Source organism: Vombatus ursinus, unplaced genomic scaffold (assembly GCF_900497805.2).
Source record: "Vombatus ursinus unplaced genomic scaffold, bare-nosed wombat genome assembly UNPS02009173.1, whole genome shotgun sequence".
NCBI classification, from domain to species: Eukaryota; Metazoa; Chordata; class Mammalia; order Diprotodontia; family Vombatidae; genus Vombatus; species Vombatus ursinus.
In genome coordinates this window covers 4,670,749-4,695,414 of record NW_020948951.1, presented here as the reverse complement: position 1 = coordinate 4,695,414, position 24,666 = coordinate 4,670,749, and the positions used below count along the sequence as shown (strand labels likewise).

The window sequence follows — 24,666 nt, the reverse complement described above, 5'->3', positions numbered from 1 at the left end:
AGCCATTATCTCAGCAGTGAAAAGTCCTCGACCCTCGGCCACCTGGCCATATCCAGTCCACAAGGATGGGGGCGGTGTCTGGCCAAAGAAGAAGACAACTTCAACACAGCATCAAGCTGTTTCGAGCTTTATTTAACATCAGAGAATGAGGAAATTGGGGAAATGCTGAGTAGGGTTACTATATATCAACCTTTTTTTTACAAAACACCTCACAAAGGCATTGTCGGTGCTTAGACTCGGGGCCCGCTGGCCAGCTTCCAACCTTCCAGCTTGCCCAACTTCAAAAGGGCAGCGGCGGCACCCACGTATACACACGCTGCTGCCCCGCTGGTATAGCTGTGCACTGCAAGAGAGGAAAAGTCAGGGGGCAGGGCAGGGAGCACAGTCTGGACACCCACCTATGCCCACTACCGCAATGCTGACCCTCTCCACCCTCCTCCACAAGCCACAGCCAAAGTGCTTCTAGCACCCTAAGATTTAGAGCTAGAAAGGGGGCTTCAAAGGCTTCAGAGGGGGTTCAACTCCCTCATCTTAGAAATAAGAAGCTCAAGGCCCAGTGAGGTCCAATGACTTGCCCAGGTCACAAAGGGAGCACGGCCTCTATTGGAGGGGGCAGGACCGAAAGGCCAGGCCAAGGAGAGGGGTGAACCAGCCTGGGAGAAGGCTCTCGGCCCACAGGCCCCAGCTTCACCGGGTCACTCCGGGCAAGTTAATTCTCTCATCAAGACGGCAAAACAACAGACTTCCTGCCCCCAGACTCCCTCTAACAGGCACAGAGGTTAAAGCCCCTACGCCCCACTCTAGCTCCTGGATTGTTCCATCAAGAAAGATTAGAGGAGGCACCACTAATCCGATCAGGGCCCAGTTATCAGACCAATACCAAAGCTAAAAGGGGTCTGAGAGGTCGCCGAGTTCAGGCCCTCTGTTTTACAGTCAGAGATTGTTGGATCTGGAGGGAACACAGAGGCAATCTGATATAAAGGAAAGACAGAGGGTCAGAAGACTTGGATTTGAATTCCACTCCCCTACTGATTTCCTGTACGAGTGGCTTTGGCTCTCTCAGCCTCAGTTTCCTCAGATGGAAAACGAGGGGGCTGAATGAGATTGAGCCCCTCTAATTCACAGGGTTGGGAGATTTGGAACAGCCAGTTCAGCCTTGAGTTGGTGGGCAGGGCCGCAGAAACCCTGCCTGGGACTTACTTCGAGCTCCGAGGGTCATGCCTGCAGCACAGCCTCCAAAGAAGTAGTTCAGGGGGTCATCTGGTTTTTCCCGAATTTGAGCACTGACACAGGAAGTGATCCCAAATATGGCACCTACGGCAGCTATAATTAGAGGGGTGGGGGAAGAACAGGAGATAAAGCATGAGAAACCGCACCAACTAAAATCTCTCCTGCTCAGGAGACAAAAAACACAGATGCAAAGCTTTTCAAGGCCAAGAAAAGAATCAGAATCATAGACCTGCAGTGAGAAGGGCCCAGGGTCACACAGCCACTAAGTGAAAAGCTCCAAACTGGCTGGAACCACAGAATGCCAGACCTGGAGGGACCGGGACCTAAGGGAATCACAAAATCTCAGAAGCCATGTAGTCCAACCTGCACCAGACCAAGAATTCCCTCTGAAACATCTCTCGACAAGCGGTGAAGCAGTCTTCCTCTAGCCAGCCATGTGCCTGGCATCCCACTGCTTCCCCAGGCAACCTATTTCACTTCTAAATAATTTTAACTACTAAGTTCTTCCAACTGTTGAGTCTCAACCTTCTTGGCAGCTTCCATCCACTGGTCCCAGTTTTCCTTCTGGGACCAGGCTGAGAATAAGCCTAACCCCCTTTCCATAGGACAGGCCTTCAAATTCCTGAAGCCGCCATCATGTCACCCCCAAGTCTTTTTTTCTCCAGCTTAAGTTGGTCCAGTTGGTTCTCAAGGTTCTTTCTCATGGCCGCCACCCTCTGTGCATTCTCCAGGGACTCAACATTTCCCCTCCAATATGGCATCTGGCCTGTACCCTGTATTTCAGATGTGGCATGATCAGGGCAGAGTGGAAGGGCCCTTACCTCTTTCATTCTGGGCGCTCTGGCCCTGTCTTAATGCAGCCCAATATTCTAGTAGCCCTTCGGGTTGCCATGCTGCTATACTGACTCATAAAGCGTGCAGTCCTCCAAATCTATACATTTTATTTTCACAAGTCTAGCTATACTTCTCCCGCTTTTTACATATGAATTTGACTTTTTTTTTGGAGAGGCAATTGGAGTTAAGTGACTCGCCTAGGGTCACATAGCTACTAAGTGTCAATGTCTGGGCTGAGGCCGGATTTGAATTCAGGTCCTACTGACTCCAGGCCCGGCGCTCCATCCTCTGCACCACCTAGCTGAATTTGACTTTTTAAACTCAAAAAAAGAATTTTACATTTAACTTTATTCAATATTATCAAATTAGACTGTATTTTTTCATTGACGCTAAGACTGTGAATCACATAACACCACAATAGCTAAAAAACAAAGATTCTAGATGGCCCAAACAGCAAGGTAGAGAGAGACACAGGTAGGCTGGAAATAGGCTGCGGCAACAATGGCCTGTATGCCAGAAATGGCATAAAAGGTATCCAGGAAACGTATGATTGAAAAAGGAGGTGGACTGAAAGCAAAGGATAAGATGGGCAACTGAGTACTGCACTACTTACCAGATGTTAAAAGGCTGTAAGACAGAGCAGGGATTCTAAGTTTTGTGTCATGGTTCGCCCCTCCCCACCATTTCCCCATAATTTATCAGTATGCTGAAACCTATGGCCAGACCCTTTCTCAGAACACTTCTAAATGCAAAAAATAAAACACATTTACAAAGAAAACTAATTATCCTGAAATAAAATTACCAAAATATTTAAAGACATGCACACATTCATGGACTAAGAACCCCTAAACTAAAATGTCTCCAGGGCACTGGGTGAATCCTCTGCGAAGAATTTACTGAAGGGCAGGAAGAACAGTTGGACGAGACGGGAAGACGTGGACAACCTGGGGTCTGTGTCACCACAAGAAAATCCATGGAGTGACAGGAGGAGTCAAATCAAATGAGCCAACATGTGAAGCGCTTTCCAAACCTTAAAGCACTAAGGAAATGCTAGGCTTTATCATTACTACTTTTGACTGCTGAATGGATAGGCCTGGCCCATGCCCATCATCATGGCAGCCTGGCCAGATCTCCAGTTGTCAACATGTTAGCTATCCCTCCCAGCTTGGCGTCCTACCGCAGAATCATAGATTTAAAGGTAGCAAAGTACCTGAGAGGTAACCAAATCCTGGACCTCAGAGAGGTTAAGTAACTTGCCCAAGGCAACGTAGGTGTGAGGCAGGGTTCCAGCATATGCCTTCCTAACTCATGCTAGCTCAAGGTTTCTGGTCGTGTGCTCCCCATCTGGAGCTCTTGAGGGCATAGACCAGGGGTGGGGAACCTGTGGCCCTGAGGCTACATGTGGCCCTCTAGGTCCTCAAGTGTGGCCCTCCAGGTCCTCAAGTGTGGCCCTCTGACTGAATCCAAACTTCACAGAACAAGTCCCCTTAATAAAATAAAAGGACTTGTTCTGTAAAACTTGGTCAAAAGGCCGCACCCAAGGACCTAGAAGGTCACATGTGGCCTTGAGGCTGCAGGTTCCCCACCCCTGGCCTAGATTATGTCTTCTTCTTGCTAGGATCATGGGATCTGGAGTTGAAAGGGCCGTTGGAGGTCATACAGTACAACCATCATTCTGCTGCTGAGGAAAAGTGAGTTTCTTAAAGCTACATAAAGATTAAGGAACAAAGCCCAGGGCTGTTTACACTGCTTGGCTTCCTCTGAGAAAAGACAAAAAGGACACTCCAGCCATGCTCTGGTCACTTAATAGGATGGTTCGTGTGGACAAAAGGCCAGTGCACCTGGAAATGACAAGATGGGACTGCCTGGGTGACTTCAGTCACTTGGAAATTTGGGAAACCTGTTCTCTGTAGCTTCATCTGCATCACTAAGAAAAGCATCAGAACAGCAAGAGTCCACGCTATAGGGGCCGCCCACTAGAGCTCCTACTAATTTGATACACAGTGTTTACCATGCTCTTTTGTGACTCTTCTTTCCCCCAGGAACTAGTCCTTCCTGAGAGGGTACACCCCCTCCTTCCCCCCCAACTGCCATCACGCTCCAAGTCATATTTCAGGGGAAGCTATAACTAAATCGTTTTCATTCTGTGGCAGAAACAGCGCTGAATGTAGGAGTGAAGAGACTGGTCCGGAAAACTGGCTCTGACATTTATTTACTCTGTGACCACAGAAAGGCCTCAGCCTCAGTTTTCTGCATAAGGGGGATTTTGTAGTTTCTCTTATGACTCTAAGTTATAAATGAAATGCCAATTTACATTGGTGGAGGGAATTTCTACACCCATAGTTCACACAGATTTGAACTGAGTGAAAAAGGGGGAGGGGGAAAAGGAGAAAAAGAATGTTTGCACTGAATCCCTCACTGAGTGGTTGTGAAGGAAGCAGCACCAGGCACCAGGCAGATACTCAGCAGTTTTGCTGCCAGCCCTCTGTCCAACCCAGCCTCACCAGGCCCATTAGGACCCCCAAACTTCAGTTGGCAGAGAAATATTTTTACCAGCAGTTAGGTGAGGGACTAGACCCCCAAATGCCTGGCCTGGGAGCCAGGAGATCTGGGCTGTAGTCCTGACTCTCTCTGACGCCTCATTGTGTGACCTTGGAAAAGTCACTTCCCCCCCTGGGCTTCTGTTTTCCCTTCCACCTGTGAACCGCTGAGGCGGTATGGCCCAGTGCCAGGGTTTTAGTATTAGGTGAAGCCTGGGCTGGCACTCTCCCTCCTGGAGGATCCGAGGCAGGGCTCACCACAGTCCCTGGCTTAGAGGATTGTCATAACAAAGGAGGAGGCTCTGCAACCCTCAGAGTGCCTCATAAATGCCAGTGAGGAGCAGAATTCTAGCTGTCAGGAGAGAGCGGGCCAAGGAGGGGGCCTCAGGAGAGCCCCTTTGCACAGATGTTGTACTCTACTATTCAGCAATTCTACTTAGGCTAAGAAAGGCACACGGCAATCTAGATCAGAGAGAAACTACAACTGTCCATTGCCACATGAAAAGAGTAATGGCTTACAGGGAGGAGGGCCAGAGACAGGCAAGAATTTGACTGTTCAGTGTTACAGTTTCTGATGGTGTGTGCCTTCTCTGGGGGCAGGAAGCGGTACCTCATGTACCATAGCACTGAGGTGCTAGGCCTGACAGTGCCACTTCCACATGTACTGTGACTGATAATAATAAAAATAACAACAGTACCCCAATGGTGCTTTAAGTTTGGCTAAGCACTTTCTTCGTAACCAAAAGATGTAGGTAATGTAAGAATGATCACTCTGGTTTTCTAGATAAGGAAACTGAGGCTCTGCTCACAATCCCACAGCGAGTAGCTGGGATGATTCATGTCCACTGACTTCAAATCTAGCCCTCCATCTACGGTGCCAAGCTGCCTCAGACTAAAATGTGGGAGGACCCCCCTTGCCCAGAGCTCAGGCTTTCAAGATGTGCTTACTGTGGGACAAAAGACAGCATAAGCAATGTGATGCAGTGGAAAGAGGACCACGGTTGGAGAGGAGACACCTGAGCCGGCCCCAGCTCTCAGGCTGCTTCTTCCAGGCTGGGTGACTGAGCAGAGGGTGTCTCGGGTCATGTGGCAGCACACATCTACGGTGGTGACGGGTGCCAACCCTGAATCAGACCATGCTTCACCTCCCAACCAGCACGCTTCCCCCTGCCCCCTGCCGGGCTCTGACACAGGGGAGACAGGGGTACAAGACCTGCCCTGGAGTAGTCCCAAGTCTCGTTGGGAAGACATTCATTTTCATTCACTCTCTCTGTAGGAGATCCTGTTCCCCGCTGTGTTTTAGGGACACAAATTGTGCTAATGCTGCCATCTCTTCCCTTGAAGAGTTTACGGGGAGTACTGGAGGGTCATTTCCTCATCCACTGAACTGGTTCTGCTTGGGCTCTGCCTTAGGTGTGGGGAATATAAAGATTTTAAAAAACTACAGTCCTTGTCCTCAAGGCAGTTCAGAGGTACACAAATCACTGTGATACATGGTAAGAAGAGATGGTTGGGACCTGGAGGAGTGGATCAGGATTAAGCTGGATCTTAAAGAATGCAGTTTAGGCTAACTGGCCCAGAGGGTAAACATAGGGAAGCAGTAAGAGATAAGACTGGAGAAGGGGGTGGGGGCACAACATCAGAGAACGACAGGGGTCTCTTACCCATGGAGAACGTAAATTTCCCAGCCCTTAATATTCCCTCGGCAGTTGATTCAGGTGGGAAAAACACAAGGTGGTAGGCAGATGCCACCAAGCCTGCAAAAAGAAAATGTGACTTGTTAAACAACGTTCTTCATTAACAAAGAGCAACTGAACTCATCCCTCCAATGGATCTGTGATCTCACTGAAGCAAGTACTCCGCCCCACAGTTCAGATCATAGCCCATCCACGCCTTTCCAGTCAGTGCCTCTTGAGTCCTTCGGAGAGGACCCCTCACCTGTGGGAGGCACTGCTGTAGGCATGCTCCACCTTTCCTAGTGACCAGTGCCATACCCAGGCTGTCCAGTTGTTGTGCCAGCTCTAACTTCCCAAGTGACCCACTGATTCCCAATCACACATTCTCTACGCGCTACGCCTTATGCGTTGGTCAGCTGGAAATATACTCCAACAACCCGCTCGTGCCCATCACGCAGCTCCCCAGTGACCTTGGTGGTTGCCTACAACTCTGCGTCCTCAGAGACTGTGTCAGTCCCAAGATGTGGAAGAATTCTGGTGTCAAAAGGAGAGGCTGTTGTGTCACAAAGGAGCACATATGGTTTCTCCAATGCCCCACCACCTCCCCCAGCTCAATCTGAGCCTTTCTCACTGTCCCCCTGCAGAGGCTGCCTGACCCAAATGTGCGGAGAGATGGACTAACTCCACAATTGCTCGCCAACGCCACGTTAGCCTGGACAAGGGGCATTTTTCACCCACATGACTTTCCCTGTGTGAATGATTTGGCAATTGGGCTACTGTGGATTTCCTGAAGGTAACTCTAACGTTCTGGGGTACGATGCACTGGGACAATGTCACCCACCAAGAGAAGCACCGGGAGGACCTCGTCATCCAGCTGGCTGGCCACGAGGCTGGCCATGGCAGCCCAATTTAATTTCACAAGATCATAGACTTGGAGCTGAAAGGGACTGCAAAGGTCAGCTCACCTAAACCCTCATTTTTGAGATGAGGAAACTGAAGCCCAGAGAAGTCAAATGATGTGGTCCAAGCCACACAGCTTGTCAGTAACAGAGAGAGGATTCAAATCTGGGCCCAGATTCAAATCCAGCACTCCATCCACAGTGCCACATTTCAGTTTAATTCAGACATTTTTACATACTTACTGTGTACAAAGCACAGCGGGTCTAAAGGCAAAAACAAACAGTGCTTGTGCTCAAGAAACTTGTGATAGCTACCACTGGGTACCTCCTTAAGCATGTATCTGACCACGTCACTACCCTGCTCAATAAACTGCAGGGGCTCCCTCCCGCTTCTAAGAGAAAACGTTATCTTATCTTGACAAGCCAAGCTCACCTTGCCTTTCCAGCCTCATTGTACATGACGCTCCTTCTTGCACCCCACAGTCTGAGGGTGCTGGCCTCTCTCTCTGGTCCCTGTGCGGGGGTCGGCCCTCATGCACAGAACATCCTCTGCCTGCCCACCCTCCTCAGTGGCATCTTCCACACCTCATCCCTCTCCTCCTTCGAGGTTTGGCTCAAGTGCTGCCTTCTGCATGGAGCCTCCCCTGACCCCCTCTCTGGCTGCCAGTGCCTGCCAACTACCTACCTACAGATCTACTGACCTACCTCCCGGCTGCATCCATCTTTCTAGATTTACTCCGCTTGTATTTACATATGTACTTGTTGGGTCTGCCAACAGAAGGAAAATGCACTTCAAACACTCTTTGTACTCGTCTCCCCAGCACCTAGCACAGCGTGGCACAGACCGGTTCCTTTACAACCACCCTGTGAGGTAGACAGTGGGAGCTTTATGAGCTCCGTTTAATCGACAAACGTCATTTGAGAAGAAGCGTGGCTAGGATTCAGACTTTCCAGATGGAGGGGCTAAGGGTGAGGGAGATGACCAAAGGGCTTTACATTGACAAATGGGAAAGCAGAAACAGCATCATTGTAATTTTACAGATCAGGAAAATGATGCCAAGAGAGCTTCAGTAATCTGTCCATAGCCAGGAAGCACAAGAGCTGGGGTTTGAACCTGGGTCGTCTCTCTTCCAAATCGGCTGCCTTTCATGCCACAAGCCGACGTATATCTGGGGGGTTTACTAAGTAGGCTAATCTCTACGTGATCATGCTTTACAGCTCTGCTCAAGATCCCCCATTCTGTGACTCTCCCTTCCTGCTGACCTTCTTCTCTCTGAACTCTCATTCACTGGGCATACAACACGGAGCCCTCGATTACTTTATGTCTCCACGCCTTATCTCCCTGCTAGATTTTAAACTCTGGGGGAGTAAGGCCTGCACCTATCAGTGACTCACATGTAGTAAGTATCTACTAACCGCTCAATCGCCATTTTAGAATAAAGGAAAATGAAGCCTAGGGAAGAATCAAGCTCATTCAGCGACTCAGTGGCAGACAGGGGCTAGTCTACTATTAGCTTCCATTCCCCAGACCCTGCCTAGTTTTTCTCGTGTCTCTAAGCTCTGTCCTCTTATTTTCCAGGCTTAGTCTTCAGCCCCCTTGCTCTTAGCCTCTATACTCACCTACCAGGGAAATTCATTCACACACAACACACAGTTACAGCTAACACCAGGTAGGAGGGATATCTCCAGAGAAAGAAAGGATCATGATACTGAAGACGGGGCAATCCCTTCATTGCACAGCAAAGCAGATGAAGGCTCAGGGATGACACAGGTTGTGCCACTTTTCTTTCTTGTTAAAATGACCCAAGTGCCAACTCCCAAGCCAAGCCTCTGGAGAGGCAGTATGAGAGAGTGGACTTGGATCCCGGAAGATCTGGATGAAAATCCTGCCTCAGATACTTCTTAGTTTCATGATGTAAGCCAAGTCACTCACTTCTTTCATTTGGAAAATGGAGCTACCTTATGCCCTAAGATTACTGTAAGGGTAAAATGTACGGTGCTTTGGAATCCTGAAAGCACTACATAAATATCAATTACTATTATTATACCCTGCACCACATTACAAAGCTGGCATCTCACAGAATCATGACGATGTTTTCAGAAAATCATAGACAGAGAGGACCTTAATGATCACTAGCCCAGTATCTCTGCTTTCCAGGTGAGGCCCAGGGGGGTGAAATGCTTTGCACTGGATCACACAACGAGTGAGGGGCAAAGCCAGTGTCTAAGACTTAGGTTTCCTGTAGCCCAGCTCAGGGCTCTTCCCACTATGCTGACTCCTCAGTCCTGGTTTCTCATCTTCCATGCTTTTTGACATGTGGTATGTACAGAACATCTCCACATGGCTGTCCCCCAAATACCGAAAGCTTCATGTCAGAAAAGGAGGCCCCCTAAGCTGTTACCTCTTCTTAACCTCCCTGTCGGCATCAATGGCACCATTCTCCTCTGGGGCCCCATCTTTGGCTCGGCCCTGACAGCTGTTCCACCGGGGAGCACTGCCAATTTCTCTCCTCCCTTGCTCATACCCAGCCCATTGTCGCCATCCTTCCAGCTGCACTCGCGAGCCGGATCACTTCACACCTGGCTGCCTGCAGCCCCCTTCCAGGGGGCCTCCCTGCCTTAGCCTCCAACGTTTCCACTCGGGTCACATTTTCCAGTCCTTGATCCCCCTGTGATGTGCTTGGCTTCTACGCAGGGCGGAGCCCAGAACTGGCCTCAGGACCAGAGTTTGGGTCTGGCTGGCGCTGAGTGGAGTGGATTCATTCCTGGCCCTGACGGGTTATCCCAGTGTTTAGACAGATCCCCAGTGAACACTAAACACACCGCCTCACTGCGAGCCAGCCTGTCTGTACATCCCGTGCATGTGGGCTCTGTCTTTGAGGTGAGGTCCAGGGCAGGCTGCTGAAAAGAGAAGGACGGCCCCCTCCCCTCCCTCCTCCAGGAGCTTCCAGCCCTCCTACAATGCACACAGGGAAACTGAGGCCAGGACAGGCTTCCCTCCTCTTTCGCTGTACAACTCTTCTCTCTTAGCCATGCAAGGAGAGCACATCATGCTGTCCTCCTCTTCTTCCTTTCCCTTTTACCAACACAAAGACAGACCAATGTAACAGTCTGCCACAGTGACCTTCCTCACACGTACAGCAGCTTACAGAACTGGAGAATGTCCGAGTGGAGAGGGCCCTCTAAACTGTCTAGTCCAATCTTTTCATTCCCAGAGGAACAAACTAGGGCTCAGAGAGGTAATGAGACCTGTCCAAGGTAGCACAGCTCATGTCAAATACAAGGATGTGGAAAGATCCCTGTCCCAGTGCCTATCATACAAGATAACACTGTCGGAGCTACTGTCATGTACGTCCCCAAATAACCCCATTTATATCCAGAATTTAAAACATTCAAGAAGCATGAAATTTAAATAATTAATCAATGTTCTTACTACAATATGGCAGCTCACATAATAATAATAGTGACTCACACACAGCAAGCAACTACTAAGTGCTCAATTCCATTTTGCCATACCCCAACATGAGAGCTAGGTGGCGCCATAGTGCACAGAGCACTGGGCCTGGAGTCAAGAAGACTCATCTTCCTGAGTTCAAATCTGGCCTCAGACACTTAATAGCCTTGTGATTTTGGGCAGTCACTTAACCCTGTTTGCCTCAGTTTCCTCATCTGTCAAATGACCAGGAGAAGGAAATGGCAAACCACTCCAGTATCTCTGCCAAGAAAACCCCAGACGGGGTCATGAAGAGTCTGACACGATGGAAAGCGATTTAACAACACTACACCAACCTACATTTGTAGTTTCATGTGGGATCTGCAGAGTCTGGCCCCACAATGAAACATATTTTGCCTTGTGTCGGTGTTCAGGTGAGTGCAAAGGAAAGGACATGGAACTCAGAGCCAGGAGACCTGTGCTTCAATCTTCTTTGGCACTTAAGGTGTTCCAAAATCTGGTACATTTCATTACTCTCTAAAATGCACACTATACTCAGTGAAACAGAGATCATTTTCCACATATGCCTTAGGCTCTCCCAACTCTGCCTTTGCTCACATAATTCCCTGTGTCTGGAAGGGCCTTCATTTTGAGCTCAACTCAAATAGCTATATAAGGCTGAAAAGACTCATACAGCCACACAAGGCATTAACTAAAGTGCTTAGTATCCAGGCACTGGATACAAATGCAAACAAACGAAGGCAGTCCCTACCCTCAAGAACCTTACATCCTAACAGAGGGGAGGGGAAGGCACACTGGTGAAGAGGTAGAGAAGACCAGAGAGTGAGTCAAGCCTAGAGGGAAGGGCACGTGGTGGTCCAGGTACAGGCCTCACCAACCATGAAAGGGGCCTCATCCAGCAGTGGTACCTCCAGGGTGGAAAGCCTACTGGTGAGGAGGCTACAGAGTAAATAAAGTGCCTGAGCAGAAAGTTCTAGGGGTGGTGATGTGCAGCCCTCAGGGGAACCCCCCCAGGAAGCCAGATGTAAGGACTTCTCCATAGTGACTCTAGACACAACAGTTAAGTGCCCCCCCCCCCCCCCCGGCAGGTAATACAACTCCTAGCTCAACAGGAATTGCTTGGAACATTCCCCACAGAGGGGAATCCGGCCTCCTCCAGCAAAGGTGAAGCTAGGGCTGTGCAGGGTCAGGGCAACAATTAGTGGGAAATCTTCCTATACTGACCTCTCTGCAAGTTCTACCCACCTTTTCTAATTCTACCCTAAGGAGAATCGGTCACTATAGTCATTCTAATACTTCCAAGACTTAAGAGTTTTGTTTTTTTTTTTTTACACAGGATTCCAATGCATAAAGCAATAGGACTTTATTATGGAACATTTTAAATGACACAAGGGAGGACTCAAGGCTTAAAATGAGGCACCTGGGGTTCAAGGCTAAGGACACAATGGGCCGCAATCACCACAGGGCAACGGATTGGATAAAACCAGTTTTCTGTTGCTAGACCTCAGGTGTAGCGGTCTTCAGGCCACAGCAGGAAAAGGGATGAGGGATTTCAGTGGTGGTCCTTTGGGGAGGCTGCCCTAGGATTTGGCACACCTAAGTTTTACTAAGCTCTCTGCTTCTCTCCCTAAGTGATGTGTGTTTGGGTTCTTGTCTCCTCTACACCAGGCAGCTCACCAAGCCAGGCAAGGACCAGGGAACGGAAGTTTTCCCATAGGCATGGAAGTCTCCAGAGCAGAGCAGGAGGATGGAGTCAACAGCAGAAATGGCCTGTGGTTAGCAAGCCTTTACTGTCAGAGGAGTCACAGAGGCACAGATGTAAAGCTGGAAGGAACCTTAGTCCAATCTCCTCACGTTCTAAGGAGCAAACCAAGGCTCCAATAAGTAAAGTGAGCTCCCCCAAGTCCCACAAACAACAGAGAGCAGGGCCAGGGCTTCAGGCCGAGGCCACCACACTGCCTCCAGGATGTCATCAGCGCCTTCTTGATGGACAAAGCAAACTTGTAAGATGATTCCAGGAAACTCGGATACTGCTCGGCTATGAGGTCAGTAGAGCTGGATAGGCCCCTGGAGGGCAGCCAGGCCAACCCTTGTGGGAGCCCAAGTCCCCTCTATAACCTCCCTAAGAAGAGATCAATCCAGTCTCCACTTGGAGAGCTCCAATTATGAGGGAATTCAGCCTATTCCATGCGAGGATGGTTTGAATAATTCTTAGGCAGTCCCTTCTCCTAACAAGTCTACAATCTGCCCCCGGTGTAACAAGTTCTGCCTTCTGAAGCCGAGTTCAATCTCCCATGTGATAATAATTCAAATACATGAGGATGGTTATTATGTGTGTGCGTGGGCGCACCCATGTGTGTATGAAGGGAAAGGGCATGTATGTGTGTGACAGTGTGTGCACATGTATACATGACAGTGTACAAATATGTGTAGGAGCATTACTACATGTCAATCCACCAGCAAATATTTAGTAAGTGCCTACTGTATACCAGGCACTATGCTAGTACTGGGGATATAAAAAGAAGTAAAACCTAGGCCCTGCCCTCAAGGAGCTCACTGTCTGGCAGTGGGGAGGAGGGAGAGGGGAGAAGACAACATGCAAACAAATGTATACAAAGCAAGCTATATACAGATAAATATACAGGATAAAGAAAAAATAATTAACAGAAGAAAAGCAATAAATTAAGGGTTGGGGAAGACTTCCAGGAAAAGATCAGATTTTAGTTGGGACTTAAAGGAAGCCAGGAAGAAAGGAAGTAGACATAGCAGAGGAGGAAATGCATTCCAGCCACAGAAAGCTGAGAAGTGGAATGTCTTGCTCATGGAACAGCAGATAAAAGAATCCATGTTGGGGAATAAAGTGTAAGAGGACTTGAAAGGCAAGAGGCAGCTAGGTCCTAAAGAGCTTTGAAAGCTAAACAGAACATTCTGTATTTAATCCTGGAGGCAATCGGAAGGCACAGGAGATTACTGTGGGGAGGAGGAGGATATTGTGATTAGACCTGCTTAGGAAAATCACTTTAGTGGCTGGATGGAGGAGGGACTGGAATGAGGAGAGATTCACGGCAGGTAGATCAACCAGCAGCTATTACAATAGTCCAGGTGTGAGGGGATGAAGGCCAGCACCAGAGTGGTGGCTGTGTCAGAGAGAGAAGGGGGCCTATTGGACAGATGCTGCAAAGGCTAAATTGACAGGGCAAGAAGGTGGATATGGGGAGAGGGGCGGGGATTAGAAACAGCAAGGAGTCCAGGACGACTCTTAAATTGTGACCCTCAAGGACTGGGAGGATGGTGCTGCCTTCTACACAACAAGGAAGGTAGGACAGAGGGAGGGTTTAGCGGGGAAGATAATGAATTCTGTTTTGGACACATTGAGTTTAAGATGTCTCCTGGAATCCAGTTTCAGATGTCTGAAAAGCAGGTGGAGATGCGAGACTGGAAGTCAGCAGGGAGACCAGGGTAGGACAGGCAGATTTGATCATCAGCATAGAGATGGCACTTAAATCCATAGGAGCTGATGAGATGGCCAAGTGAAGCAGCACAGAGGAAGAAGGGGCCCAGGACAGAGCCCTGAGGGGCACCTGTGGTTAGAGGGCGTGATCTGGAAGAGAATACAGCAAAGGAGACAAAGGAATGGTAAAAGAGGCAGGATGAGAACCAGGAGACAGCAGTGTCCTGGAAACCCAGCTACAGCAGAGTTTCAAAGAGGACTGTGATCAACAGTGTCAAAGATTGTGGAGAGGTCAAGGAGAATGAGCACTTAATAAATGCTTCATCGGTCTGTCTATCTATATAACAACAACAAGGACAGTTAGTATTTATATAGCACTTCACAGTTTGCAAAGAACTTTACAATTATCTCATTTTAGAAGCACAACAACCATGGGAGGTGGGAGTTATTATTAGTCCTATTTTACCAATGAGGAAAGTGAGACAGCAGTTAAGTGACTTGGCCAGCATCATACTGCTAGTGTCTGAGGCAGGATTTGGACTCAGGTCTTGCCAACTCCAGGCTACACGCTATGCATTACAGCACCCCCTAGCAGCAGCTGCCTCTTCATGCAGGTTAGGATCCTTTTTTTTTTCTGGCAGCAGTTAACACTGTTAATTCACACTGAGTCTGTAGTTACTGTAACCTCTGGATCAGGAGTTCTTACCTTGAGGTCCCCAAAGGTCTCATGATTTCAAGGACCCATCAACTTTTGTGGCAAGAAAATTACATCTTGACTTTCACCAACCTTTGGTTTCCTTTGTAATCCTGTGTACTTTATGTTATGCATTTAAAAACATCTTGAGAAGATCCATAGGCTTTATCAGACTGCCAAATGGGTCCATGACACACATAAAAGTTAAACACCCCTGCCCTAGACCTTTTTATACCAACTGTTGTCTAGCCACAACTCATCTCCATCTTGAAATTGTAAAATCTTATACTTAAGAGTCGGAAAATCAAGTTTACATTCATCTCTATTAAATTTCATTTTGTAAGATTCAGCACATTGGCCTAGTTGTATTTTTTGGATACTTTCTTTTTTAATACATTGTTGTCTAATATGTTTATGAGCTATCCCTGTCAGGTCTGTGTTATCTGCAAATCTGATAAATCTGAATTATACCTTTATCCAAATCACAGACATATAAATATGTTAAACAGCACTAAGGCAAAGCTTGATTCGTGGGATACTATTGTACCAGAGACCTCTCTATTAGAGACTTTGAGCCATTAATGACTATTTTTGGGTGTGGTCACTCAATGAGGTCCACATCCATGTACCTTTATTGCATGGTCCAGATCTTTTTATCTTTCCCACAAGGACAAGAGAAACTATCAAAATGCTTTCTTGAAATCAAGGTAATCTATGTCTATAGACATACAGGGCTGCATGTTGTGCAGGCCTGGTCTATAGCAATCCCTTGAGCTAATGTCTAGTATGGTATAAAAATAGAAATATGTTTAGTTTAAGACAACTTATTCTAAAGAAAGCCATACTCTCTCTTGTTGATTCCTTTCTCTCTTAAGTGCTCACAAACCATCCCTTTAATAATGTCCTACAATTTTGCCAGGAACTGGAAAAAAACAGTAAAGATTGGCCTTTTTTTCAATCCTGTACCATTTCCTTCTATTTTTCAAAATCTTTCAAAAATCTCTTCTGGGAATTCAGCAATCACACATGCCTACTGTTTTCTCAGTGGTCAAGGATGGGGTTTATTTTAAGCCTCACTCTGATCTCACTGACTGAAAGGAAGAGTAGGATCTTGGTCTCCATGCCCTATTCTAACTAGTTTTGGTTTAGCTTTCCCAGTTCAAAGATCATTCTCTTTGGGAGGAAACACCTCAGCCCCCACTCCCGAAGCAAAATAAAAGTTTTATGGTTTGGTTTTCTGTTGGCCACTACCATTATTCAATCCATTCTAAGCACTGCTAGGTCTCCATTGCCCTTTTGCTTCCAACATAACTAAGAAACGCTATTTTGCTGTCTTTTGCATCTACTGCCAGTCTGAACTAAGCTGAAGCTTTAAACAATTCTGGTAACCTTTTCTTGGAGTTCCGAATTCTCTCCCTCCTTCCAGCCCCTCCCCCACCCACTGAGGAGCTTTATAACTTCTATTTGTTTTTTGCTACTTGTCCTTGACTGATCATCTATTGTTGTTCTTGTTCAGTCCCGTCCAACTCTTCATGAACCTATTCGGGGCTTCCTCGGGAAAGATACTGGAGTGGTTTGCCATTTCTTTCTCCAGCTCATTTTACAGATGAAACTGAGGCAAACAGGGGTAAAGTGACCTGTCCAAGGTCACACAGCTAGTAACTACCTGGGGCCAAATTTGAACTCAAGTCCTCCTGACTGCAGGGGTGGAGTCTATTCACCTATTCACTCTTTTCACCTCAACATTTAGGTGCCCCATTATCTACACAAACCCTTCAAAAAAAAAATCTGAATAGGGTCAATGATTTCCCCATATCAACATCTTTAGGCAGCTGCCTGTTTTCTTCCTTTTTGGAACAGTTTTGTTTGTATCTAACTCTTTTGCAGATTTTTTAGACCACGGAATGCTAATCATGCTACTCTCTGAAATCCATGCTTCTAAGTCTCCAGTTCAGGTCACATGATGCCTGGTTTTCCTTTTTTCCTCTAGCACAAATTTTAATATGGCTCATTTACCTTTTCTGGATGTCCAGGTCACTGGTTAGAATTAGATTCAGAAGAATAGCTCCCTTAATTATTTTCACCATCTTTTGAAGAATTAAATCATTAAGTCAATAATTTCTTAGTAGCTCTGCTTTCAGAAAAAAGAACTCTAGCAGATATCTGGGTAATTGATCATATTATGTCTCCATGACAGTTTTGTGGCCAGAAATCATCTAGTTTTTCTTTTTTGGTGAGGCAATTGGGTTTAAGTAACTTACCCAGAGTCACACAGCTAGTAAGTGTTATGTGTCTGAGGCCACATTTGAACTCATGTCCTCCTGACTCCAGGGCCTGTGCTCTATCCACTTCGCCACCTAGCTGCCCCTGTAGTTTTCCTTTTGATCCATATGGTCTATAGTATACTGTTAACTTTTCTTCTAATTCTGCCTTCACTGAACCTTCACTTGAATGATCTCCACTATGCTTCACCTCTCTGGTTTCTAGATTTCTCAAGTCAGTATATAGTTTTAATACACAATCCTACTCAATTTCTTCAATCACTTTACCAGAACCATATGAAACCTAGAGCCATAGGTCTCATTCCACATCTCAGTAATGCCTATAACATCAAATTTACCTCCCTGAATTAGATCTCTCTTTCATCTTGCTTGTTATCCAAATCTTGTGGCTTGTGCATTTAATTTGGGGTGTAAGACCTCAAGAATAAATGTCAATTGAATGGCTAGTTCTATTCCTAGAGAGAATTGATCATCCTCTCTTAATATTGTCCTCCTTCCCTACAGCTCTCACAGGGACCCTAAACCTGAAATGTATGTGACTTGGATGTAATAATCCCCAGAGAGCCCCCTTGCTCCCAGTAATGCCCATGCAATGTCACCCCAGATAAAGTTCTCATTTTCAGTGACTCCCAGGGGTCTCTCACTCCCAGTAACTCCCCTGGGGGGTTCCCCACTTCCAATAGCCCAGATGCAGGTGGACACGTCCTCTAACCAAGATGCAGCGACTACCCCCATCCCCTCACTCTCAATGAGTCCCCCAGGGGATTTCCCACTCCTAATCCCTCCCTGGGGAGGGCTCATTGCCATTAAAACACAGATGCAGCGACCCCTCTCTTCCTCCTCCCAGGGAATCCCCTAATGCTCAGTTGATTCCCATAGGAACATTCATCGCCCCCTCCCCCTGACCTGGAAGCAGTGACCGCGGGAAAGGGGGGGAGCCTCACCCCCCCATAACCCGGATGCAGTAACCCCAGAGGATTTCCCCTTCATTCCCCGACCCTCGGGCGCTTTCTCCCCATAACCACAAGCAGTGGCACTCGTTTCTCCCCCCAGGCCTCACCCATAGCAGCACCCATCTTGGTGGTGACATAGGTCTTGCGGTGGCATTCTGTGCCATCGGGGACGTCCCAGTATTCCTTCGTCAGTATAGACGCCATGATCACCCCTCGTCCCGCCCCAAGGGCAGCTACTCCAAGTCCCGCGGGAGACACGCATGCGCTGACGTCAGGCCGGCTAGGGGGGGCGGGAAAAGAACTTGCTTAACTTTATTGAGAACCCCTGCGCGGACACAGACTGCCTAGATTGGGGGAGGAGCCTGTATGAAGAGGGCGGAGTTGGTCGTAGGGGTGGAGCATTTTCAGAATCAGCGGGATGGTTGGAGTAGGAGGGGCCTGGAGGAAATGGGTGGGCATGTATTGATTAAAAAGAAGCCTGGTAAGCGCGGATTGGCTAAATTAGAGGGGCGGTATTGCCTGAAATAGACGGGGCAGGCCTGGCATGGTAGCGATGGATGAGCAGGGATTGGTCGGTGTTCGTGGGTGAGGATTGGTTGAGACAAATAGGCGGGGCCTGTGGAGATGGTTAGGCGTGGATTGGCTCCAACTGGTCGAGTTGTGAGCGGTGATTGGTCTCCACGAGGGGGCGGGGCGGAGTCTCTGGATCCGGCGGCGGTTTCCGGAGTGAGGTGAGGGGCCTGGCGGGGACATGTCGGGCCCGTCACCTGTGCAGATCCGGGAGGCGAACGCTCACCTGGCGGCCGTACACCGGCGGGCGGCGGAGCTGGAGGCGCGGCTCGGGGCCGCGGAGCGCACGGTGCGGGAGCAGGCGGAAAGTCTCATCCGCAAGGACGAGCAGCTGCGCGGAGCGCTCCGGGAGCTGGGCCGGGCCAAGGACCGGTGAGGCCCGGGAGCCGCGGCCTAAGGGGGTGGAGACGAGGCTGGGAGAGGATGGTGGGGGGGAAGAGGAGAGGTGGGGTGGGCTGGGAGATCTGATGTTGTGGGAGCTGGGCAGGGAAGTGCTAGGGGGACTGGGAAGAAGAGTATTTGGGAGACTGAGAGGGGTATAATGAGGAAGGGTGGAAGAGTATTGGGAAGGCTGTGAGGGGATTGTAGGGGCCTGGGAGAAGTATTGGGGTGGAAGGGGGAAATTGGGGAACTTGTTGGAGGGCTGGGAGGACTGAGAGAGGGGCCTAGGGGAATAATGGGAGGATTGAGAGGAAGAAAACAGTGGAGACAGTGAGGGGGCTTGGGATAGTGAGGGGGGCCAACCATGGGAGTGGTGGGAGGCTGGAGGAGTGACAGGGGACTGTGAAGGGGCTGGGAGTGGGAGAAATGCATCTGTGAGGAAGGAGAGAAATGAGCTGGATATGGGGGGGGGGGGCAGGAGACTGAGCAAGAGTTTGTGAACGAGTAAGAATCCAGAAACTAAGGGGGCTGGGGTAATAGGGGAGTTGGGTCTTAAAGACTGGGGTGGGGTGGGAAAAGTGAGGGACTGGATTGAACGGTCGTGAAGGCACTAAGAGGACTTGAAAGAACTGAGAGGAGCTCGGGGACCAAGAGATGGAGCAGAAAAGGAGGTCTGAGGGAAGCCAAGGGGATGAAGGGGTTTCCGAAAGGATTGGGGAGACTATTAGTTATTTAAGGGGGCTAAGGAAGAATGTTATTATCATGGGTAAGTACTTGTGATCTTGTCATTGTAAATGACTATTTACAGCTGTAAAATTGCCTGAGGTGTTCAAGTCCACAAACATTTAAGTGACTTCTTTATGCAAAGAAGCTTGTCATAGTGGACAGAGGGCCAGCCTTGGTACAGGCAAGACTTGGAATCAAATCCTGTCTCTGATACCCAATAGCTGAGTAAGCTTGGGAAAGCATTTAACCTCTTAGTGCTCTAGGCAACTCCTCTGAGACTGTAAGCTGCCAACCTGCATTGGTAAAAGGAGTCCCCTCACCTGGGACTTTCTTATCCTGATGAAGTCACGTCTGGTCTCTCTCCTTATCCTATGTGCTCGGCGCTGGGAATAGCAGTACAGCATAGGCCCCACTCTTAAGGACCAGAGGGGAAGACATGGATGGCCGAGGTAAAAGGGAGAATGGAATAAGCATAAAGGAGAGGTCTGGACAAAGTACCATTAAGAAATCTGAGGAAGAGAACTCTTCCAGCAGGAGGGGTATTGGGGGTGGGGGTGGGGGGGGGAGGTGGTCAAAGAAGGTTTATTAGAGGAAGTGGACCCTAGAGTAGTTCCTAAAGAAAGGAAATCCTGTACTAGGTAGAGATTGCTCAGTGTGTTAGATTAAAATGATTGGGGTAGGGGCAGAATAATGTGATCAAAGTCTGGCAGATGAGAGAGAGCAGGATGAGAACTAGGAATAGGCATGGGAGTATTCAAATTAGCTATGTCATGTTATACAAAGGAGACTCCAGTGAAGTAAAGCTGGAAATGTAGTTTGGGGCCAGGCTAGAGGTCTCAAATCCAAGGACATAATGTTCTATGCTTTTATTCAGTGTGCAATTATTTAGATACAGTTGGAAGCCCCTGAAGGTTTTTTTAAAAAGAGGATAGAGTTTTAGGAAGCTTATTCAAGCAGCAGTCCATAAAGGATGGAGTGGAGAGAGAAGTGAAGCCTGTGGCGGCCAGTTAGATTAGAGCAGAGCTGTCAAACATTGGCCCCTGGGCTACATTGAGCCACAAATAGTTCCTAGGTTTCCTAGTTTCCAGACCAGGGCTCTTTTACCAGATGGTGCTGCTTCTAGTGTCTGGTGGTTAAACCCCAGATGCCCAATTTGTTCTTGTTCTTGGTCTCGGATGAGGTCCTCATTTCTCTGGCCCTAGGGACAAGTGTCAGCCCGCAAGCTTGCTTCCTTGCTGGGCTCTGGCCAGGGTTTGTTGGGAGGAGTTAAAACAATGAATGTGAGTAGTCTGAGTGGAGGAAGAGTAGTGTGGAGTACCGAGAAAAGCACTGGACTTGGGTTCAAGTCCTAGATCTGACACTCACTAGCTCTTCGACTTTGCTCAAGTTACTGTACTTCTCAGCCTCACTTTTCTCATCTGTAAAATGTAAAAAATATGTGTACTACCTACTTCATAGGGTTATTGCTAGGAAGGCACTTTGCAAACCTTGACTCAGTAGAGAAATGTGAGTTGTAATTATTTCCACTGGGTAAACAAGGAAGGGGGTGATTTTCCCCATTGGAATGGGGTGAATTGTTTCAAGCCTGCCTGAAGGTTTGCAGAGGACCTTATATACATTTTTTGATTTGATCTGTTGCTACTTCAGCATCTCTCTTCTCCCCTCTGCACATGGATGTCCTCTGGGGTTTTGTCCTGCGTCCTCATCTCTCTTTTTCACTCTCCTAGGTGATTTCATCTGCTCCCCTAGGTCCAATTATCATCTCCATGCAGGTAGATGACTCCTAGATTTGGCTACCTAGTCCTAATTGGTCCTGAAGTCCAGGCCTGAGTCAGCAGCTGCCTGTTGCATGCTTCTAGACATGCGATTGGCATCTCCTACTCAACATGTCCAGAGCAGAACTCATGGTCTTGCCCCAACCCCACCTTCCTCCAGTGTTCTCGATTTCTGCTGAGGGTGCCAGGTCTGTAGGGTCTGAGTCATCTTTGGCACTTCTTTCTTCCTCACACTCTCTATATAAAATCTGTCGTGTCATTTCTATCTCCTCACGTCGTTCCCCTTCTCTATACTTATGCAACCAGAACCCTAGTTTCGGCCCTCCTCAACTCTCACTTTCACTAGGAAGGGAGGAAATACACATTTAGTAAGCACCTACTGCGTGCCAGGCACAGTGCTAGGCACTTTACAAAGATCTGATTTGATCCTCACAACAACCCTGTGAGTTAGGTGCCATTTTACAGTTGAGGAAAATGGGGCAGGTAGAGGTTAAAGTGACTTCTCCAAGGCCACCCAGCTAAGTAAGTGTCTGAAGCTAGATTTGAACTCTGGTCTTCCTGGCTCCAGGCCAAGCACTCTATACACTGGTCTTCTCATTATTCTGTCTGCTTCCAGTCTCTCTTTTCTCTAGTGCATCTTTCACACAGCTGCTGAAGGGATATTTCTGAGTCACAGGTTTGACCATGAATATCAAGCCCCTTTGATCTTCAGTGACTTTCTATTGCTTTTGGAAAAAATACAGTTTCCTCATTTGACATTTAAAGCCCTTCACCATCTGCCTCTAACCTACCTTTTCAGACTTATTTCCCTTTATTCCCTTTCATATGCTTTACCTTCTGGCTAGATGCCAAATACTAGGTATTCCTCAAACTTGGCATCCCATCTCCAGCCTCTGCCTTTCAGTCCTATGAGCTGCCCATCCCCCTGTGCCCAGAATCCTCTGCCTCTTCGAATCCTGAGCAGCCTTTAGGGCTTAGCTTAGGTGCCACCTCCCATAGAAAGCAAGTCTATCCTTTCCCTCCTCCCATGGTTAGTACTTTCTCCCTTCTCTGATAGAATGTAAGCTCCTTGAGGGCAGGGAAGGCTCATTTTTACTTTTGTACTCCCAGCTCTTAGCCGTGTCTGACACATAGTAGGGGCTTAATTGATGTTTGTTGAATTGAGTGAGACTAAAAGATTTTTTGTTTTTTGTTTTTTCCCTGGTGTGTGTCGCCACTCCTGCAAAGAGAGATCGCAGATCTTCAGGAAAAGCTCTTTTCTTCGGAGGGGACTGTCCAGAAGCTCCTGACTGTGATTCAGGAGAAAGACGCCCTGATCGTGCAGCTGAAGCATCGCAGTGAGCTGTTGCACAAAATCTGCCAGCGGCGGCCCCTGCTGGATGGCCTGTTGGCCTACATGGCTGAAGGGGAGCAGCTGGGCCCTCTGGCCAGGTCGGGGCCACCAAGTGTCAGCAGTTCCCCGCTCCCTGATGGTGCACCCGAGACTGATGGGCCTACCTGCCCACTCTCCAACAGCCAGGCCTTCTCTCTGAGTGAAGATGACCTGGATGACAAGGATTTGGACCAGACTATGTTTGGAACCACAGTGTGAGCTGCCCTGCCTGTCAGCCTCTCCCTTCCTCCAGAGGCTTCTGTCCAGTCCTTCTTCCTGTGGTGGTAGCCATTAAAACCTGGGGGATGGGGTCGTCCCTCAGAGAAGCCATTCTGGGTCTGTTCCTGGCCCCGCCTCACTGAGACATGGGCCACCTGCCTTTCAGGAGAGGAGCAGGAGCCATGGTCTGTGAGGGATGTAGTTTCCCCCTTCACCCTCAATCTCTCCTCCCCTTAAAAAGATTTCTCTCTGCAGGACCTTCAAACTCAGGGTGAACATCGACTAGCATCTCAATGAGGGGAGCAATGTCTTAGTAAGAGAGAAGTTTAAAGGAAAAATAGAGCTTGACCATAGGGGGCAGTTTGTCTAAATTCCCAATCGGGCTTGGAAGCCAGGTCCTGTTTGGAGAAGGGTTTCTGGGTACAACAGTGCAGTGAGGTTATTGATGGCGGACTTGACTTCTTGGGGGAACTGAGTCTCCAGTCAGAGTTAACACCGTCCTGGAGAAACTCCAGACTTGGAAAAGGCAAAATCAACGTGTAGTTGGGAAGGGCAGGTAGATTGGCGTTTCTGAAGATCACATTATTCCAGATTATTGGGGCTTTTAAAAAAAAAACCTGTGGTTCTTCTCCTACCCCATTCCCTCTGCTGGTTTCCTGTTCCTGTTAGCAGCTTTGACAGTGATCCATATTTTGAAAACAGTGCCATCCCTAGAGGGAGCAGAGAAATTCCTTGAGGAATTAGAAGGAGTTTCTTATTTTGAATAATGTAATAGTGATCTGGGACCCAAAGGTTTGTTCATTGACTATGGAGCCTGTGTTCTAAGCCACTCACACTTTTCTATCAGCTTTACTAGGCAGTTTAAGTGTATTTTAAAATACTCTTTTTTCAAATACATTTGTTCTTGGTTTTTTAAAAATTCAAGTGGGAGTTGTTTTCTCAAGTAGCCCAACTAACCTCCATTCATATCAGATGGTTGGAAGGTTTGGCCAGGGCTTATACTTCTCTACCCTTTCATGTTGAGCCAGCTGGTTTCCTCAAAGCCTGTTATAGGGAAAACTTCTGGATAAGAAAACTGTGGTTTCCATGCTCTGGTGAATGACTCTGATGTCAGGTGATACTCAGTGGAACAGAATTCCAGCCTAAAAGAAGAATTCGAATCTTCATTTGGAGTTGATGGTACCAGAATTTGACCTGGACACCTCTTTGGAAGAGCACAGACCATGGGAATACCGACTGGGCGGCAGCTCTATATGCAGCTCTATGTAGCCAACTAGAAATCCTTTTTTATATCAAATAGATGTCTATATTTTACATGTCTGTTTTCTATGGGGTCATTCTCAAACTGAGCTGTTAAAGGGGAAGTTCCCCATTTGAGGATAAACATTTCACTTTTTATAAAAGCGATAAAAAGGAGAAAATCTTGCCACTTCATTTCCTGAATTCTCTGATCAAAGCACACAGGGCCTCCTCACATCTGCCCTGGCTTTGCACACGGTGGGGTTGGAGGGGTGGGGGTTACAGTCAGCTGTCAGGGGTCAATTAAAAGGAAAAGGGGTCAACTAACTCGGGGAATTCCATTTCTGTTCCCCTGATCCTCCATCCAACAA

At 48.0% G+C, this 24,666-nt stretch overlaps 2 protein-coding genes across 2 annotated transcripts; one reads left to right on the top strand and one right to left on the bottom strand.

Moving 5' to 3' along the window:
* Positions 1–111: 111 nt before the first annotated feature.
* NDUFA11 (NADH:ubiquinone oxidoreductase subunit A11) lies at positions 112–18,281 on the bottom strand. Its single transcript, XM_027850831.1, has 4 exons — positions 18,121–18,281; positions 6,269–6,361; positions 1,201–1,323; positions 112–343 (listed from the first exon to the last, which is right to left on the bottom strand). The coding sequence occupies exons 1-4, from the start codon at positions 18,215–18,217 to the stop codon at positions 231–233; spliced, it is 426 nt and encodes a 141-aa protein (XP_027706632.1). The 5' UTR covers positions 18,218–18,281; the 3' UTR covers positions 112–230.
* Positions 18,282–18,755: 474 nt separating this feature from the next.
* On the top strand, positions 18,756–24,372 carry VMAC (vimentin type intermediate filament associated coiled-coil protein). Its single transcript, XM_027851113.1, has 2 exons — positions 18,756–18,955; positions 22,693–24,372. The coding sequence occupies exons 1-2, from the start codon at positions 18,765–18,767 to the stop codon at positions 23,054–23,056; spliced, it is 555 nt and encodes a 184-aa protein (XP_027706914.1). The 5' UTR covers positions 18,756–18,764; the 3' UTR covers positions 23,057–24,372.
* Positions 24,373–24,666: the final 294 nt, after the last annotated feature.

Coding starts and splice junctions, on each gene's coding strand:
- VMAC (XM_027851113.1), top strand. CDS start 18,765: ATGTCGGGCCCGTCACCTGTGCAGATCCGGGAGGCGAACGCTCACCTG. Junction 18,956..22,692: donor CTGGGCCGGGCCAAGGACCG/GTGAGGCCCGGG, acceptor ACTCCTGCAAAG/AGAGATCGCAGATCTTCAGG.
- NDUFA11 (XM_027850831.1), bottom strand. CDS start 18,217: ATGGCGTCTATACTGACGAAGGAATACTGGGACGTCCCCGATGGCACA. Junction 6,362..18,120: donor CAAGATGGGTGCTGCTATGG/GTGAGGCCTGGG, acceptor TTCTTTTTGCAG/GCTTGGTGGCATCTGCCTAC. Junction 344..1,200: donor CATGACCCTCGGAGCTCGAA/GTAAGTCCCAGG, acceptor CCTCTCTTGCAG/TGCACAGCTATACCAGCGGG.